General features: G+C 39.5%; 1 protein-coding gene across 1 annotated transcript in view; it reads left to right on the top strand.

Annotated features, from left to right (window-relative positions):
* Positions 1 to 12,476, top strand: part of LOC103182218 (glutamate receptor, ionotropic, kainate 2) — a 220,217-nt gene extending 207,741 nt beyond the window's left edge. Inside the window, exons 15-16 of the mRNA XM_007899133.2 lie at positions 6,670 to 6,920; positions 9,379 to 12,476. Coding sequence (XP_007897324.1) covers positions 6,670 to 6,920; positions 9,379 to 9,543 — 416 coding nt within the window. The 3' untranslated portion in view covers positions 9,544 to 12,476. The remainder of the gene's footprint in view (positions 1 to 6,669; positions 6,921 to 9,378) is intronic.
* The last annotated feature ends 6,288 nt before the right edge of the window (positions 12,477 to 18,764 follow it).

Genomic DNA, 18,764 nt, shown 5'->3' with positions numbered 1-18,764 from the left:
GAATGATTGCATATTTGGCTAAAATAAATGAATATTTCTGGCATCTAATTTGCGAGAAATGCATGGTTTTAATTCTGCTGTGCATGATGCAGATTTTGATCACATATCTAATCCTGGAGAATTATTGTATAATCACACTACAACTCCGGAATTTGCATGGCAGGGCCTCTGATCAATACACGGAGAACAAAGGGGGATTCCTGTTGACAACAGTTGCTTGGTAACAGATAGCCTTCAGTTGCAGTGTCTGCTCAATGCAGTCCTAGCGTTTCTGCTGTTTAAATTATATGCAACCAATGATGCAAAAATGAGATTAATTATAGCCACATAAAATTTAAATTACAATTAATCTGCTAGAGCAAAATGATTGGTCTGATATGCATATTTTATCCCTAATAGCCTCATCTTCCATGGTTGGTAAAGGCAGTGCTTGAGCTTTTTTTAATGGAGGAATTTCAATTTGCTGAAAGGTTTGTTGTTTTTGATGTAATTGAAAAAAGGGAATTGTGCCGCCATTTCACCACAGCAGCCATCAAAGGTTCTTTACGGTGGTTCAGTGAAAGGTATTGTTCGATACCTCTGACTGAACCACGACAGGTTAGTTATTTTTCCCTCTAAAATAGAGCAGTCTGCAATTGTATGACAGCTCAGTAAAGGGCCTGGCTGACAACAGAGGAAACTAAGGGACAGGCAGCCATAGGATATGAACTCATCATGTTGGAACTGAAATGCTCAACCGCTTTAGCTGCTTGATCAAAACTGATTCATTTTCAGCACTGCCTACCTCAGCAGCTTGGAAATCCCATCATAAAGCACGGGGCGAAAACTTGTCACCATTGAGAATGGTGTTGGGTCTGGGGTAAGTGGCACTTATAGGAGGGAGTTTCTTCCAATCTCCAGGCCACCAATCCCCCAAATAATAATTCTTTCATTTGATATAGCACCTTATCATGTTGTTGAAATATCTCAAAGCACTTCACAGGAATATTGTAGAGTGGAGTGACTGTGTATTTTGTGGGTGAAACATGGCACACAGCATTGTCTGACAAACAGCCATGGAGTGAGTGACCAATTGTTGGCCAGGGCACAGGGAGAAATACTCTCTTTTTGAATAGTGCAATGGGATCTTTAACGCCCACCTGAACAGGAAGATACGCCTTCAGTGCTATATCAAATGTAAGGATTATTATTATTATATTAGTATATTTTCAGATATAAGAATAAATATGTAGTTTGAATCGCAAAATATACATATTGTTTTCATCCAAAATTTGCATGTATCATAATGTTTCTTTTCACGAGGAATTTAATGTTTATAAATACAAATTTATAAAATATGCCTAAAAAGCTTTTTTTATGTGAGACTATATTTAATCCCATTGTTTGTAAGAACACTACTTCTGTGCACTTCTCTAATGGGCTCTTACAGACAATCTCATTTATAATCTCAGCTGTTAGGTCTTCACTTCCTCAATCAGCTTTTCATTGCTTATCTCCAGCTGGTTTATGACAGAGGTAACTAAAGTAGTTCTAGGGCACACAGTCAAAGTAAAAAAAAGGCTTGGTTTTGCGCTGTCTTCTTCCATAAGACCCTGAAAGAAAGCATTGAGGGCACAACTTTGATTCTGATCTCCTTTTTCCATTTCCAGTGTGAACACGAATCCTAATTTGGTGACCATAATGAAAATTGTTCTTTCAGTGAAAGATTGATTTTCATCCTGGCCAAATTAAATTATAAAATAGATTTAAAGTCAAAGTTTACGATAGTTATCAGTTTTCTGCAGGGGCTTGATTTGTGGACAGTGCATCAAACCCATAGAATGCACAAGCAGTGGTGAAATATATTGGTGTCTGTCTGCAACAATGTGGGAGGATCGCTCACCTGGTGTCTGAAAAGCTGTAAGTGAAGGTCAAGAGCTGTCCATGGGGAGGAAGGAAAATTAGTGCATGAGCAATTGCTTGTCGTTCTCAAAAAAAACTTCCTAACACCAGATAAGGAGCAGGCATAGACTCAGGATTTGCTCTTTGAAGGATTAATTTTACATGCTATGCACTATGTAAATTCAAGTTATTTCTGATCTCTATCTAGAAACAAAGAAACATAAACATATATAGTACAGAAATTGGCCATTCAGCCCATCTAGTCCACAACAACTCGCAGAGCAAGGAGATAATTTCAGTCCCACCACCCTGTTTTATTCCCATAACCCCTCAAGCCCCTCTCCTTCATATACCTATCCATTTTCCTCTTGCAAGCTACGTCACTCGGCAGAGTGTTCCACATCCCAAAACTCTCTGGGTGAAAAAAATTCTCTCAAGATCTTCTTTCGCTATTCTTGTGGATATTTATAACTATGTCCCCTAATTACTGATCCCCTATCAATGAAAATAAATTGTCCCTATTTACCCTAACATAGATCCTCATAATTTTGTACACTCTACCAGGTCCCCCATCAACTTTTCCAATTTGCTTGTAAAAGCTTTATGAAAAACTACCTCTTTAACTATACCTATGCCTATGGTCACTTCCATCTTCCTTCCCTGATCGATGTCCAGCTCCATCTCTGTAAAATGCTCCAAGATATTACTCTACGTGTAATGCCCTATGTAAATAGAGTACACAGTACACCTAGCCAAAATGTTACCAATTGCTGTCAGGTCAATGGAAAGTGTTAGAGTGATCAGTTAGTTGAGGAAACTAGATAAAGGAAGAACAATTCTGCATTGATGCATGTTACAAACTGGCATCTTCATTCAATAACTGTCTGATAATCGAACAACAAAATGCACTATAACACCCTTCATGTGGGAAAGCATCTCGGAGCCACTGTTAAACAAGTGAGAAGATGCCATAATACCCTATTACACTCTATAATACTATAAACCCTGGTAGCATTCTCACCTCTGAGTCAGAAGCTCACGGGTTCAAGCCTCATGTTGGGATTTTGAGCTCATAATCTAGGCCAATGCTTCAGTGTAGTACTGGGGGAGCGCTGCATTGTCAGAGGTGCCGTTCTTTCAATGAGACTTTAAAACAAGGTCCTGTTCAGGTAGTTGTTAAAAATCCTCTATTACTATTTGAAAGGAGAATACTATTTCTCTCAGGGTCCTGGCCATCAATCCTCCAGATAAACATGAACATACACTTGGCTGTTTGTGGGATATTGCTGTGCACAAATTGTCTGTTACATTTGCATACAAATACACAGTCACTACACTTTATGGTGAACACTGTAAAATGCCTTGAGACATTTTGATGACATGATAATATGAAACGCAAAGATTGTTATTATTACTACTACCATTGAAAATTAAGAAAAAATATCTGAGTAGATGTCTGTTAATATTGATTAATTCATTCTTGCTCTTACGCTTTGTACACTTAGGGTTAGGGTTAGGGAAATGGCAATTTGACATTGACCTTCCCCTACCTAAACCACTGCACAAGACTGTTAACTTATCTGTTTACAAGATATAAAGCACAAACTATGCAAACAGTGTGCATCACTAAATGGGACTCAATTGCTGTCTAGGTTTATTAGCAGTTTCATTATTGTGTTTCATTAAACCACCATCTTCATTATAGACAACTAAGAACCTATGTGAAGCAAGCAGTGAATTTAAATGTATCTAACCATATCCTATCATTCCTATTTCATGTAATTACTTATCCAAGCACCACAAAATCCAGTTTCAAGGTGAAAAATGTCCCCGTTATCAGGTTTTTAGGCTGTGTGAAATATAATCAATCTGCTGCCAAATTTCATCTGGACTCTAGAATGACAATGTAGAAACCCAATCACTTTGTTATAAAATTTTTGCAGATTGATTTCACCTAAATTAATTATTAGTGAAGGACAACCCCAGTCTCCTATTCTCCACCACCAACCAGCTCCTCCGTCCAACCTCCCACGTCTCACCTACTCTCTCCTCTAGCTCTGACTGTGAGGATATGTTGGATTTCCTTGAGTCCCAAATCATGGAGATCCAATCTGCTGCCTCCACCCTCCCAACCACCACTCCTTCCCCATCTCCCCACCACACACCGACCCCTACCCATCCCTCCCTCCACATTTTCAAACCTGTCTCCCCCTCTTCTCTCATCACCACCATATCCAGTATGAAACACACTACCTTCTCGCTTGACCCCATCCCCACCCTTCCCCTTACGTCCCAGCTCTACATCTTTGACCCTCTACTCTCCAACACCGTCAATCTCTCCCTATCATCTGGCACCGTTCTCATCCCCCTAAAAACAGCTACAATCTCTCCCATCCTGAAAAAACCTTCAATGGACCCATCTCTGCTTTCTAACTACCGGCCCATCTCCAACCTCCCTTTCCTTTTCAAGGTCCTTGAAATAGTCATTGCTTCCCAGCTTGGCTCATTCCTCTCCTTTCACTCTCTTCACGAGCCCCTCCAATCAGGTTTTCGTGCTGGTCACAGCACAGAAGCTGCTCTGGTCAAGGTGACAAACAACATCCTGTTCATCTGTGACCAGGGTTCCCTCTGCCTCCCCATCCTCCTCAACCTCTCTGCTACCTTTGATACCATAGACCACTCCATCCTTCTCCACTGCCTCTCCTCTCACCTCAATATTCTATGCTTGAATGGTTCAGGTCTTATCTCTCACACAGTCTCCAATTTGTCTCTGTCAACGGTTTCTCTTCCAGCTCCTGCATAGTCTCGTGCGGTGTTCCTTAGGGCGCTGTCCTCGGACCCTCCTCTTCAACCTCTACATGCTCCCACTTGGTGACATCATCCGCAGACATGGGGTCAACTTCCACATGTATGCGGATGACACCAACTCTATCTCTCTGCCTCCACCCTCGATTCCAGGACAACTGACATCCTGACAGACTGTCAGTCAAACATCAAGTCCTGGATTAGAGACAACTTTCTACAGCTGAATGTCAGCAAGGCCGAAGCCCTCCTAGTAGGCTTGCACCAGCGCCTCTGCACCTCAGGCACTGGCAGCATCAGCATCTAGGGATGCACACTCCACCTCACCAAGCCAGTCTGTAACCTTGGCATCTTGTTTGACCCTCAACTGTCCTTTCTCTTCCATATCCATGCCATGACCCGATCTGCCTTCCCCCACCTTCAGAACATTGCCCGACTCCACCACTGCCTCACCCCTCAGGCCGCCAAAACCGTCATACACTCATTCATCACCGCAAAGCTCAATTACAGAAACTCCCTCCTTGTCGGCCTCTCCAACTCTTCCCTTCGCAAGCTGTAGATTATCCAGAACTCTGCAGCTCATGTTGTCCTCTCCTGCACCAGGTCCATGACCCTATGACCCCCACCCTCGCCCGGCTCCACTGGCTCCCCATCCCTCAGAGGATAAAATTCAAAATCCTCGTCCTCATTTTCAAGGCCCTCCACGGCCTTGCCCCCTCCTACATCTCTGACCTGCTGACCCCCTATCAACCTGTCTGCTTCCTCCACTCAGCAGGCTCCATCCTGCTCCATGTCTCCCGCCTGACCTGCTCTACCATCAGCGTCCAGGCTTTCAGCATCTCTGCCCCCACCCTTTGAACTCCATCCTACAATCCCTTCGCCTTGCTCTTTCCCTTGCTTCCCTCAAGGCACGACTCAAGACCCTCTTTTTCGCCTATGCCTTGAGTCTCTATACCTCTCTATACTCCCTCACCCCAACCCTCCTCCCCCCCACCCCACCCCCGACCACACTCCTGATCCCCAGCTGTTCAGTGTCTTGGGACGTCCTCCAGACGTGAAAGGTGCTTTACAAATGTAATTTTGTTGTTGTTATTAAATAACCCAATATTTAAAAAGTCCTCTCTAGATTCCAAATGCAACTTCCCACGCAGTGTTTCTCACTGTGCTTCAAATTACACTCATCATATCCAACTCATTTACTACCAGAATCTCAACCAGAAGCTAGCTCTCTTTGGCATCTCATCCTGCAACGTGCAGCCTTTTTAAACCAAGTCTTGACATCACCTGAATACTGTTTTGTGCCATTATTCTTCCCTATTCCTTTCCTGAGAGTACTTACTTATGTTGGGATACAATTCCAGTTAGCCCCATAATATCTCTATAAAGTGTGTGAGACTAGGCAGAAAGTGCTGGTCAATGATAACTATGACATTCATTTCAACTAAGCCCGAGCCTGCTTTCATTCAAAATCAACCGATGCATCTTGCAGTGGGGCTCATTTGATATTGTTGCTGAGCATTAACTCTGGTCATTTTGTTTTCCTCTTTCTTTTGCCCATGGGGGAGAGGAGCCTAGTCAGTGTAGACCAGGAATCATATTTGAAACCTTCTAGTTTGTGCATCTTAGTACTAAAGGGGGAAGGAAAGAGTTTACTTGATTTGTCTCTTCCTCTCAGCACTTTTGAACCATAGCAGTATTATGCACTGTAGCTCTCTGGCTCCTTATCTAAGTTTCTCATTAAAAAAAAATCAGCAGATAGTAGAGATACATTTAGAGCCTAATTGCAATTATCAGTATTGTCAGTTCAGAATTTCCAGAGCAGGTTGTCTGAAAGCAAGCAATGTAAGTGGTTTGGCTGCAGGAAGCCAGGTGTAAATGGACCTGTCGTGAGTTAGCATTCCTCGGAAGCAGTGGACTAATGTGTTTTAAAGGATGATATGTGGTGGCAAGCTGACAGTGACCTGTTCTTTGTTTGCTGGCCTCCAGGTTCACCATACAGGGAAAAGATCACCATCGCCATTCTGCAACTGCAGGAGGAGGGCAAACTGCACATGATGAAGGAGAAATGGTGGCGGGGCAACGGTTGTCCAGAGGAAGAGAGCAAAGAGGCCAGTGCCCTTGGAGTCCAGAACATTGGTGGCATCTTTATTGTACTGGCTGCTGGCTTGGTACTCTCCATCTTTGTGGCAGTGGGCGAGTTTCTGTACAAGTCGAAAAAAAATGCACAGCTTGAGAAGGTAAAAGACTTTTCCAGTACTTCCGTAAGTTACTGGAGATTGTATAGTGCAGTCCCATTGATCTTTCATTAGGGGACACATCTCCTTAAGACAGATATTAAACGCCTGTCAGAATTATAGACATATTGTTCAGATTCTAAGTGTATGTTTTGTAACGATAGAACCAAAAAAATCCAAACAAACAAATGATAGCTTCAAAATTTTAACCATGTAAGATCTGTACTGTTTTGGTTATATCAGTCACTGGCTTTGTTAAAGCCTTTTCTCAAAAAAAATAAAATTCTCATTTTATTTTATTGAAAATGTGTGACAATGCTTTTCAATGTCTATATTATTGTAGCAATATATGGCAGGAATATTTATTGTATTAGGCTAATGCAGGGTATAAATTGATTCCAAGCACAACAAAAAATGATTTGAAAGTCGGTAAAGCATTGATCGCTGTTTGTGTTTTGAATTACTAAGTACAAAATGGAATCCATTTGTTTTCCTTGTTTATCCATTGTATTTGGTGTTCAGCTCAATAAATTAAATTGTTTTGAATAATCATTGGCAGTTCAATGTATTTCAGTGCAGTAAGAAACCGTAAGAGATGAGCAAAATACTGCTGTGTTGTATTTAACACTGGCAGATAACATAGTGGTTGGGAAAGAGCATTAGAACAGTCACCTTTGAATCCATATGTCAATTCACAACCGTGTTACGACTGATTCAGTGTTTGTCAGTTAACAGGCTTAAGCAGCTGAATCATGTTTATCATTTATACATTCTTGATTCATGCAATAATCTATTGTGCTTTTAATTAATCACATTGCTTTGTCTCTATTGTACATGTTTAATTTCCCTCTTTAATGAAACATTGCTCATTTCCGTAGATGTGCAATGACTGTTCAGTCAGTACTGGACAACAAATTGATGGCTTATTGCTTTGTAAATTGTCATGCTGAAGCAAACAGATTAACATTAGGACAGAGCTACCCTCGATTTTGCTGCCTGTATGGAAATTGAACAAGTCAAATTGTCTGCCACAGTAAACATTTTACAATATAGCCAAAATTACAATATTTCGTCCCTCAACAAAGTTTTATTTGAACTAATATAAAAAAGATTTATTTACCACCAAGTATGCCATTTGCCTCTCATCTGGTCTTGAGCAGATTTCTGTGGCTGTGAAAGATGGATTACAGTGGTGGAGATACAGTGAATGTGTTAAATGCAAATTACTATAGGCATTCCTTTGAGTTAAATGTGAGCCTCGATAGTCATTGCATCTCTACTTTTCCAGTCGTTTTCGCACATTTTTCTGTTTAATTTTGTCATGCAAAATTGCATCTTGTCACATGTCCACATTTCTGTAGGATTTATTTTCCCCTGGGGGTTAAGTCGTCGGATTGGTGGTTCTTCACGATTCATCACTCGAACTCCCCGATGCAGTGGCGCAAGGAGTCACAAACTGATTAGAAAGAAGGCTTGGGGCTGGGCCTGGCAGACATTCTGTGCAAACATTAAAAGATGAAAAGAGGTTTGATTGATTCATCATAGTTGATGTTGGAACACTGACCCATGACATCCACTACAGGTTGTCGGATGACTGTGATGGAAGGCTAGGAATAACGCAGATGAGAAAAAGATACCTAATGAACTTTAGAATGTGCTATTTAGTGCCGATTTGAATTGACTCTTTATTTCCTGATTGCATAAGTGTCTTTTATTCATTATGTAGTCAAAAATGCAATGTTTGTAACGGGGAATCACAAATAACAATTTCGAGTCGCAAATAGTCACTTCTGTTGGTAACTGGAAGGCAGCTCTGAAGCAATCTATTTGCGGAACAGAGTTCCCACAGGTTTTCAGGATGAGGTCACCATTTGCGACTTCCTCTTTTGTAGAATTTAGTGTTACCTCACGCCTTCCCCCATGACTTGTTTTATTATCTATTTTAGTAAAGGGCTGAAAACTAGCTGATCATCATATTATAAATCATGCTTTCTGTTCAGGATTGCCATCTTCATTTAACTTTGCTCTTTTATAGTCAGTATCACATCCCACCTCAGAAACTCCAGGCATATTGTTAGTAATACTAAATGGTTATCTTGTTCTTATTGGTAGGGCAAAGGCAATTTGACTTTTTAACACAGTAGTTACAGAGTCACAGGGTTAGGAATGTGATCTGTTAATACTTTGCACATTCTATAGAGATATATGAATCGTTTTAGACTGAGAGAAAATTTAGAAAATGCAGAATTTCCATTGTTCCTTACAAATCTAGCAGATCACATTATCATCAAGAAAATGGTCATGTCATTTTTATTTAAAGAGCAATAGCTAACTAAATGCTTTTTTCAATCATTGCCAAGCTTGGTGTTAGGGCAGAGAAATCTAAGCTAGCATGTGATTTCACTGTCGCTTCAAGGCATTGCAGTTTGATCTCATTTTCAGTCTTTAATTTTCCCCACAGAGGTCCTTCTGTAGTGCCATGGTTGAGGAGCTCAGGTTGTCTCTCAAGTGTCAACGGCGTCTGAAACACAGGCCTCAGGCACCAGTCATAGTGAAAACAGAAGAAGTCATCAACATGCATACATTCAACGACAGGAGATTGCCTGGCAAGGAAACAATGGCATAGAGTGTAGGAAATCCACACCGAGCACAAACAGTATTCTTTGTTCCCAATGACCTGCAAGAGTGTTTCCTGTGGAAATATGCAAACTGTGCCGAACAAGCGAGTTACCTCATATTGCCATGTCGAAAAAAGCTACCATATGAAAACAGGGTGGTCAAAATCAGATTCTGAAACATTGTCAAGAACCAAAACTTGCAAATAAAATCATTTTTAAACAATGAGTAGAGTTACCCACCCTCCCCTCCCTCCCATCCCTCTCTCTCTTCTCGTATAGGAAATGGATGGGGATCACAAAGGGGGAAAAAAGAGAAAACTGCTTAATAGGAAGTTGAGTATTTAGGCTACATAAGATAAGGTGGAAATTGTGCTAAAATGTCCAAAGTTGTGCAGTTGCTGTAAAAGAACTGTTCAAATTTATTGAGGTTAAAGGTGAAAGAAAACTGAGAGACATGGCGAGAAGCACCGAAGCCTTTGTGCGATCTTTCAGGTGTTCGAATTGTCACCGGAGAGGAACACAGGTCTCCCGTAAGGCAATAATTGCTTCTGGTCAAATTAATTTTTTTCGTGGATCAGACTGTTGTTGAACCCTAACGAAATGAAAGACCATTAGACCATTTAACCACCTTAAATGATGGAATACAAAGTAGTTCTCTGAAATTTGAATGATGAAGTAGGGTTTAAACGTACCTTTTTTGAGAAAAAAAACATATTTTTGGTTTGCACACCTCTTACTGGTAACAAATGAGTGTATTTTCCTGGGGCTCAAGAATTAGTCCCTACAAGATGCATCCACCCGCCTGCTCCCACATCCAGCTGAAGTGATTTGACACCTGACTTTTCAATTCGTGTGGTTCTGCCTGATAATGGAAATGAGATTGTTCGTTGACAGGACCCCATGGTAATGTTGCAGGAGACTCTTTTGTAGAATGCACTAAATCTCAGTCACTACTGCTACAACTTCTCGCGAGCAGTTTTTCAAGATGTTCATGTTTATTTGTGGAAATGCAAGATTTATATGAAAATAGTTTTTGTATGGAATTTTTGTAATAATTTTTATCAAAAAATGAACACAGGGCACTAAATCTCAATGGGGTTCCATTAGGCTAATAGCATACAGTTATGAACTATTGTGTGTAACAAGAGACCTAGAGTCTTGGCCATATTGTGAAAATAAATGAAATGCACACAGTTTATTGTCTGAAATTAATGCACAATTAAAAAAAAGAATAAAACATTGAGAAAAAGGCTAATAATTTTACACCACATTTAGGTTCCAGTGTTTATGCACAGATTGGTAAGGCAGTCCAAGGGTTGTGTGTCTCGTTCTTGTACAGTATTTTCCAATTGCCCAACAAAACATCAAGAAAGAATTATAAAGCAGAATGGAAAGTACAAAATAAAGTGTTGCTCTCTGTGCTGACATTCACAAGTACCTATTGTAGTGATGTAAACTCTATTGCCTTTGCTGTCAATTTAACATGCAATATATCCATAAATGTTCACTGACAATCATCAAGAGGCCTGTGCAAGGTAAATGCAGCATCTGTGTTGATGGCTTCTGATACTTATATAATATATACATTGTACTGAATAACCCTGATTTTTTTATGAAAAGGAAGTCTATGGGCCAAATAAAATTATTTCTTTAATAGGTCCAGCTGAAATTGGGGAAACATGTCTGCCATTTTTTAAAAATATATTTCATCTCCCCACATAACTTGTGTGCTTCGCCATTACAAGCTCTTTTAGTTGCCCTCAAAAAAAGTTCACAGGATATTTTGTAATTCCGAATCTACTTTGAAATAGACTTATAGACTTGGGTTGGGTAGAAGTGTGTACGTGAGCATTATCCCATCACCATTGATACTTGGGTTACATGGGAACATAGGAAAGTACAAGGTGGGAAATGGCCAAAGTTCATCTGCACACTCCCAAAGATATCAAACAATGCTCCATCTGTAAACTCCCTCCGCCCCCCTCCCGACCCTCCCTATCATGTATTTCTGCACAGTCTCACGATTCCACGGATTCACTATTCTCTGTGTAAAATAGTTCATTCTAAAATGTTGCTTTACTTTCCTTCTTTTGAACTCAAGTCCCTGGTGTAAAGTTTGAAGTAATGTCCAAAAATATTTTTGGGTTCATTTTATCAAATCCAATTTGGAAGAGACAGAATTCACCCTTGTGTGTGTGTGTGCGTGTGTTTTTCTCTCTCTTTCTCTCTTGTTGGCTGTGAGCATCCTAATTGAAATGAGCTGAGTCAATCCTAACTCAGTTACTGGTGACTGTAGGTCTGCAGCACAAAGTGCCCAAAATTTATCACTAATTGACAGTGTCACTCAGACAAGTCTTCAGGATGTCTGATGTGAGAAAAGGAAATGTCAGACAGGTGCAGTGGATGATGCAATACAAAGTTAGAGTTAAGGCACATTGTTATTGCTTTGAAGTAAAGGGAGTTTTAATATGCTTCTGACCTATGCTATACTTGACCCCTGAATATTGGATGATGTCAATGGGCTCTGAAAATAAAAAACAGTTTGTTTCTCCACCAGTGACATCCCTCATCTTGATGAGCACAAAATTCACCCTAAAAGAAGTATAAATTGAAAAAGAATCTCCGTGCCATTCTGACAGGCACTGTGCCCGTACATCTGGGCAAACTATCTATGTGTTGGTTTGGCTACAGCTGTATGTTTGTTATCAATAGGTTTTCATGAATCAGAAATAAAACACAGTCCTCCTTCAACTGTTTATGGTCTTTCCTCATCATTTCCTGTGACAGCAAATCCAGTTAAAGAATTATTTTTAAAAAATAGTGCCCTTATATATTGCACCTCCCAGACGACAAATGACCTAAAAAAACTTGGCTGTTTTCATCCAATTCATCTATTATAATTGGTAAAAAAACAGAGGGGAGATGAGGAGAAGTTTTTTTTACCCAAAACACTATTATGATCTGGAATGTACTGCCTGAAAGGGTGGTGGAAGCAGATTGGATAGAAGCTATCCAAAGGGAATTGGATAGGTACTTTAAAAGGAAACAATTGCAGGGCTATGGGGTAAGAGCAGGGAATTGGGACTAGTTGGATTACTTTTTCAAAGAGCCAGCAGAGGCAAGATGGGCCAAATGGCATCCTTCTGTGCTGTATGATTCTATGTAGCAATCCCTTCTACCATTGTTTCTTAATACCTGTATAACACCTGCTCTTCAGGACACACTGACTATTTAAAAACACACACAGGTAAGTACAATAAAGTGACTTTATAACCAAAACCATGTGTGGGTTTGGGCACTATTTATTACAGATGCCACTTCAAGGCTCGTAATATATTTCTGGTCCTCCAATGGTCTGTACATGATTGGTGGTTGTGTTGATAAATATAAAATTAACATTGTAATGGTTCCATTTCTTGGCTTTTTTTTTACCTCACTGCAATAAAATGCAAAGCAAAACATTGCAATACACCAGCAAAATCTGTATAAAGTTTGCTTCCTCTCTAGAACACTCCACTGAAATCTCTCCACATCTTTCCTGCCCCCTCTCAAAACTCATCTAAAACCTAGATCTTTGACTGCTCCTTCAACCACCTCCCCCCTACCCTACTCCCACCTCCCTCCCAGCTCAGACTCTATCTTTGTGCAGTGCTTTAAGACTTTTACCTCTGTGGAAAGTGCTATACAAGTGCAAATTGTCGTTAGCACTCTGACAAGCCTGCTTTTTAAGTTGTGCTAAATATATCAGATATACCATGCGAATATTGTTTATTGGTTACTGCAGCTATAACACAAAAGAAGACATTAGATATGAATGAAAACACATTCAGTTTCTTAAATGCTGCATAACAACATCATCTGCAAACTGGAATGACTATTATTTCAAATATCTCAATGTGTTGGATGAATGCAACTTTTATGAATTCAACAAAACTCTGAAGTAACTGATCATTAATTGAATAATAAAGACTAATCTATGAAGGTTAAATCTCGGGAATCTTTTTTTGGAGTCTCATAGCATAGTGGGTAATGCATTCGCCATGCAAGCAAGAGGATCCAGGTTCAATTCCCCGGCAGGGCAAAAATGTAGGCAAGTTTCCTTACTCCACACTCCCCTGCTTATCTCGCAGTTAGTAAAAACCCGGTTGTTAGTCAATTGCTGGATTGTTTTCCAGTGGTAATAACCCTAAAAAAAATTGGTCACTCAATTCATGACTCATTGTGGCACACTGCTGTATGCAATTGGCTGCCTCTTTTCGCCCACAAAATACACAGTCAATTCACTTCATTATATATTTTGTGAAGTGCTTTGAGACTTCTCAATGATGTGATAAGTTGCCATATCAAATGCAAGGATTATTATTATTGTTATCCTTTTGGTGAGCATCACAAATGTGATTAAATGGTATTAGAACAACCTCTCTATACAATACCAAACTACTGTTCAGGCTTGAGTGAATTTAAAACCTTTGACTTCCCCAGTAAAATGATTTATCTGCTATCCTGTCTGTTAATAAGAAGATTTCATGTGTAATTGCAACAACTTGCATTTATATAGCACACTTCAGGCAGGGTAGCATCTCGGAGCACTTAACAATGGTGGATGCCGAGCCGGAGAGAAAGGGGAAGTGAACATAGATACAAAGATACGGACGAAGAGGAAAGTCTTCAGGTGGATATGAAGACTGGCAAAGAGGGGACAAGGTGGAGGGATTTCAGCAGGGAGTTCCAGAAATTTGGGCATAGTGGCTGAAAGCACAGCTGCTGATGGTGGAGTGGAGAGGTCGAGCCAGTCGAGCAAAGGGGGAAGGTAGAGGAATGAGGTGTGAGCAGGTTGGGGAGATAGGGAGGTGCTAGAGTATGAAGTGATTTGCAGGTGAGTGTTGGGATCCTGAAATTGATCTGTTCAGTGATAGGGAGCCAATGGAGCCCAGCAAGAACTGTATGATGGGGGTACGGAGTTTAGTGCTGGTGAGGATGAGGGCGGCAGAGTTTTCCCTTTGCTTTAAGACCCACTGGAATGTCTGATGTACCATACTATTTTGTGACTAACAGAGAAAATATACAAGCACATTCTCTATAACAACGTCCAGACTAGGGACTCATATAGTTTAGGCGGACAATGCAATATATTGTGGTGGCAGTGCTGCATTTTTAGAAGTGCTGTCCCTAAACAAAATTGGTTGTTCACTCCATGGGTATTTGTGGGTTATTACTCTGCACACATTGGCTACATTTGCACACAAAATACACAGTCAGTACATTTTATATCCTGTGAAGCACTTTGAAATGTTAACTCAACATGAGAGGTGCTATTATATCAAATGTAGGATTATTATTATATTCTCATTTGACATACTGTAGAGGTGGCTTTTAATGATAGAATAGAACAGCAGAGATGCTCTATTGGATATTGCAATTTTAATAAGACAACATTTCCTTTATCCAGTGTTTCCCATGTTCCCATTTCTATTTGCTCTATGCCACTCATGACTCTTTGTTTTCTTGTGTTTCTTTGGATTGACACATGCCACATAATGCTGGAGACACCGAATTAGGATTGTGTAGCACTATGTTTAGATGAAATCAGAAAGTGCTGCAGGGCTGGATGTGAAGTAAATGAATGTACTATTATAAGAAAGTAGGTTGAAAGCAGAGGGGTCGTATAGCTGAAATACAGCACTTTAATCTAAGTGAGATGGGTTCCAATCTAATTCAGTCCTAAGAGATAGGATAACTGTCTTCATTCTGTGAAGGCTGTAAAAGATCTCAATTGAAATTAACTAGGGGATTTTCAATTAGTTCTCAGTGAGCATGCATCTGCTACAGAAAATTGCTAAAAGATAATGCTATTAATTGGTATTAAGTCAGCAATCTCACTCAAATAGGTCACACAGAAATATCACTTCGGTGTCAAACAGTCATTCTGAAGATGGACTCAATGTAGCATGAAAAAAAAGTTTTACATGTAACTAAAAGGGTTCATAAGTGGTTCGAGTGTATCTGAATCTTGCACTGAGTAGAATTGGAGAAACATTTAATTGCCCAGAACCATCAATTTTAACTTAGGTGAGAAAAACTATTCAAAAATAATAACGGGAGGAAAAAGCGAGTAAAAGAAATCGAATGGTGTCCTGCAGTAAATGAATTGAGAAATGAGTGTGGAGGTCACTCATGAAAATTGGCCCATGACTAACCTGCCCTCATAAACACCAACAAAAACAAGATTACATTTGTATAAGCTATTAATCACAAAGTTATGAGTGGGGATCAGTGAAATAATGTCTCACTGATGTTTCTGCCATGTACGTGTTGGAAAACAGCAACACTTCAAATTGTTTTTTTTAAGTTAAATTTTTACACAAAGCAGTTAACCTAATCGATAGATAACAATTTTGTCAGACATTAGTCATCGCCTAACAAATACACAGCCACTATACTTTACAATAAAGTCTGCAAAGTGCATTGAGATGTATTGACAATGTGATAAGGAGCTATATAAAAAGCTAAGACTGCATATTTTAGTTGGAAGGATTGTTCACAAAAGAATGACGGGAGGTCAGAAGGAATTTCTTCACCCAGAATCTTATTGGTGGCGTGGGGTGTGGAATTCATTATCACAAGTGGCCATTGAGACTGGATCTTTAAAAAACAAGGAAACAGTTTTTTAAAAAAATGAGGAAAGACCTGGAAAGTGGAATTAATAAAACAACTTTAAAAAAATTCAATCAGGAATTTTCAGAAATGATTATTATTTCTACACATCCTGACTAGGCCATTTTGGCACAAAACAATAGTTATTTTTTGTTCTGGAATCAAAAGGAGTCAGCCATGAAAGCAATATTCCTGATTCATGTAACTGACCTTTGTGAAGTGTACATGTTTGGAAACAAAAGACATGCTCACTGTGAAAGAGTCCTGCTGGAAAAACCTCTCAGTAGAAAATTTCACACATGTGAGTCTTATTTATGTAGTTTCAAATTGTTGTCAATTACAGCCTGCTTGCTTGTCTTTGTTATTCAGCATGCAGAGAATGAAAGATATGCAGTTACTGAAATGCATTTGTTTTAAAGTGCAATTTTGTGTTCTTGCCCCACTGTCCCTTTTTGGAGAGTGCTGTTGCCTTTTGTTAAGCAGGTCTTGGAATGAGTAGTCTGATGCACAGTATTCTTTGCAAAATAAATGTTATTTTCTATTCCCTCCAGCCCAAAAGCTCTGAGTCATGTTGAATAGTGTTCTGCAGTGTATGCCAGACACCCTCTGGAACTCTCCCAAGTGGCCATTCTTTATTTGTGAGCCCAAATAGTTGAAGAATTATGGTAAGCTTTTTGACTGCTGGGATATTTCGGCCGAGCCTGATCCTACACTCACTTGAGACTCACTTTCCAGCACTAACCACTGAATTGCTATCAGATGCAGGAATCCTAGCTGATTTATTTTATCTTTTCCCGAGCCCAGCGATGCTAAGGTTAATTGTAGCCTGCTCTGTGCAGCCCTGACCCAGTTCAGCTAATTCTGAGCAGACAGGTATTGAATTTAGAAGCACTCTGCTCTGTGAGACTTAGTTTCAGATTACACAGTGGCTTTACCAATGGAGTTTACAATTAAATGTCAATCTGTATTTATATTGCTGCGAATGAGTTTAGTAGGAAACATTCTTATTTTGTGAATGATGTCCAGTTTATCTATACCCTTTAGTTCTTAAATATTTAAGTAAAATCTTGTCTGAGTCTGCTCTTCATCAGTATCAAAAATCTCAGCTTTATAACAATCTTTATATTTCATAAAGTGCCTTTTACAATGGGAGGTCATCTTGAAGCTTTTCACATGATATTGTGAAGACTGGATTAACTGTGCATTTTTTTGGGTGAGGCATTAATAGCCTCTCCTCATAATTCAGCAGAGAGACTAATTCCAGCCAATTTTCAGTCCAATTGCCCTTTGCTGAAGCTCACAAACAGGTAAAATTAGATAAATGCACTGTTTCGTATATATTCACATCAGAAAATGTGGAAGACATAACGGCATTTTGCTCAAATCCACTCTTATATTGAGAACAATGCAAACAGATATTTATTTCCATTTTTAAGGAGCTCAATAACTGTTTGAGAGTCTTTACAAATCTTTACTGCTGTGGGATTGGGTGATGGGAGGAAATTTTATCTTGTTTCTTTTATGTTCTCACTGTCTAAGAATGCAGCTTGTTAAAACCTATAACCCTTTACATCTCTTACTTTAAAGAAAAAATAATGTTCCTCCTCAATCTATTTTCCCCGATGAGAATACATTCAGCTTAGTGAACCTTTCCTCATAACCTGGAGCTTTAATTCTCTGCATCAACCTTGTTTGTCTTCTCTGCTCACTCTCCAATCTTTCATTGTCCTTTTCAAGTTAGCATGCCAGAAAGTGCACCCAGAAATGTTTTTAGCAGAATCTGTGCGACTTTATAAAATCTTACTTCAGTTTAAGACTAAATGCTGTCACGATGCAACCTAGTATTTGAATAAATATTTTATCAGTGTAGCTTGGCAACATTCTGGTTTCTGTGTTTAAGCACTCGGGTGAATGATGCGATGCTTCATAACAGTTTTGATGATTATCAAATGTGTTTTTGAGTCTGTTATGAAATGTTACATTTTACCATCAATCCCCCCAAAAAAATTTTGCAGCTGTGAACCCACCGTTTCTCCCCTCCCCCCAAACTTTAGCCCAAGAGTTGTGCCTACACTCAGTTTGCACTGTCATACTTGGATTCCTGTTATCCTGTTATCAGTTTTTTTTCAAATGCTGATTCTGATTTCAGAACTAGGAAGGAGGTTGCTGCTAAATAAATAGGATTGAAGATGGATTTTGCAAGCTAGCTTTGAACTAACCCTTTGTGTGAAATCAGGGGAGTTCATTTTAAAACCTTGCAATAGTTAAATAAAGGTTGGGATCATACTTTCCTGGCAAAGGGATATTTATGACAATAAATGTATTTTTTGCACCCATGTTGCTTTCTGCCACATTACCACAATCCAAACTTGACAAATTCAACCTACAATATTCTAATGGTAATTTGAGGAGCATAATGCCTGGGGATCAAAGGCATCATTGAACTCATAGCTCACGATATTAGTTGAGAACCTACGCAGTCAGGCTGAGAGGCACTGTAAGCTCACAAAATCATGTAATCAGATGTAAAATGTACATTTGGAGTTTTGGAACAGAACTGAAAGTGCTGTACATT

This window comes from Callorhinchus milii, unplaced genomic scaffold (genome assembly GCF_018977255.1).
Source record: "Callorhinchus milii isolate IMCB2004 unplaced genomic scaffold, IMCB_Cmil_1.0 Scaffold3, whole genome shotgun sequence".
Lineage (NCBI taxonomy): Eukaryota > Metazoa > Chordata > Chondrichthyes > Chimaeriformes > Callorhinchidae > Callorhinchus > Callorhinchus milii.
This window is presented reverse-complemented; position numbering and strand designations above follow the sequence as displayed.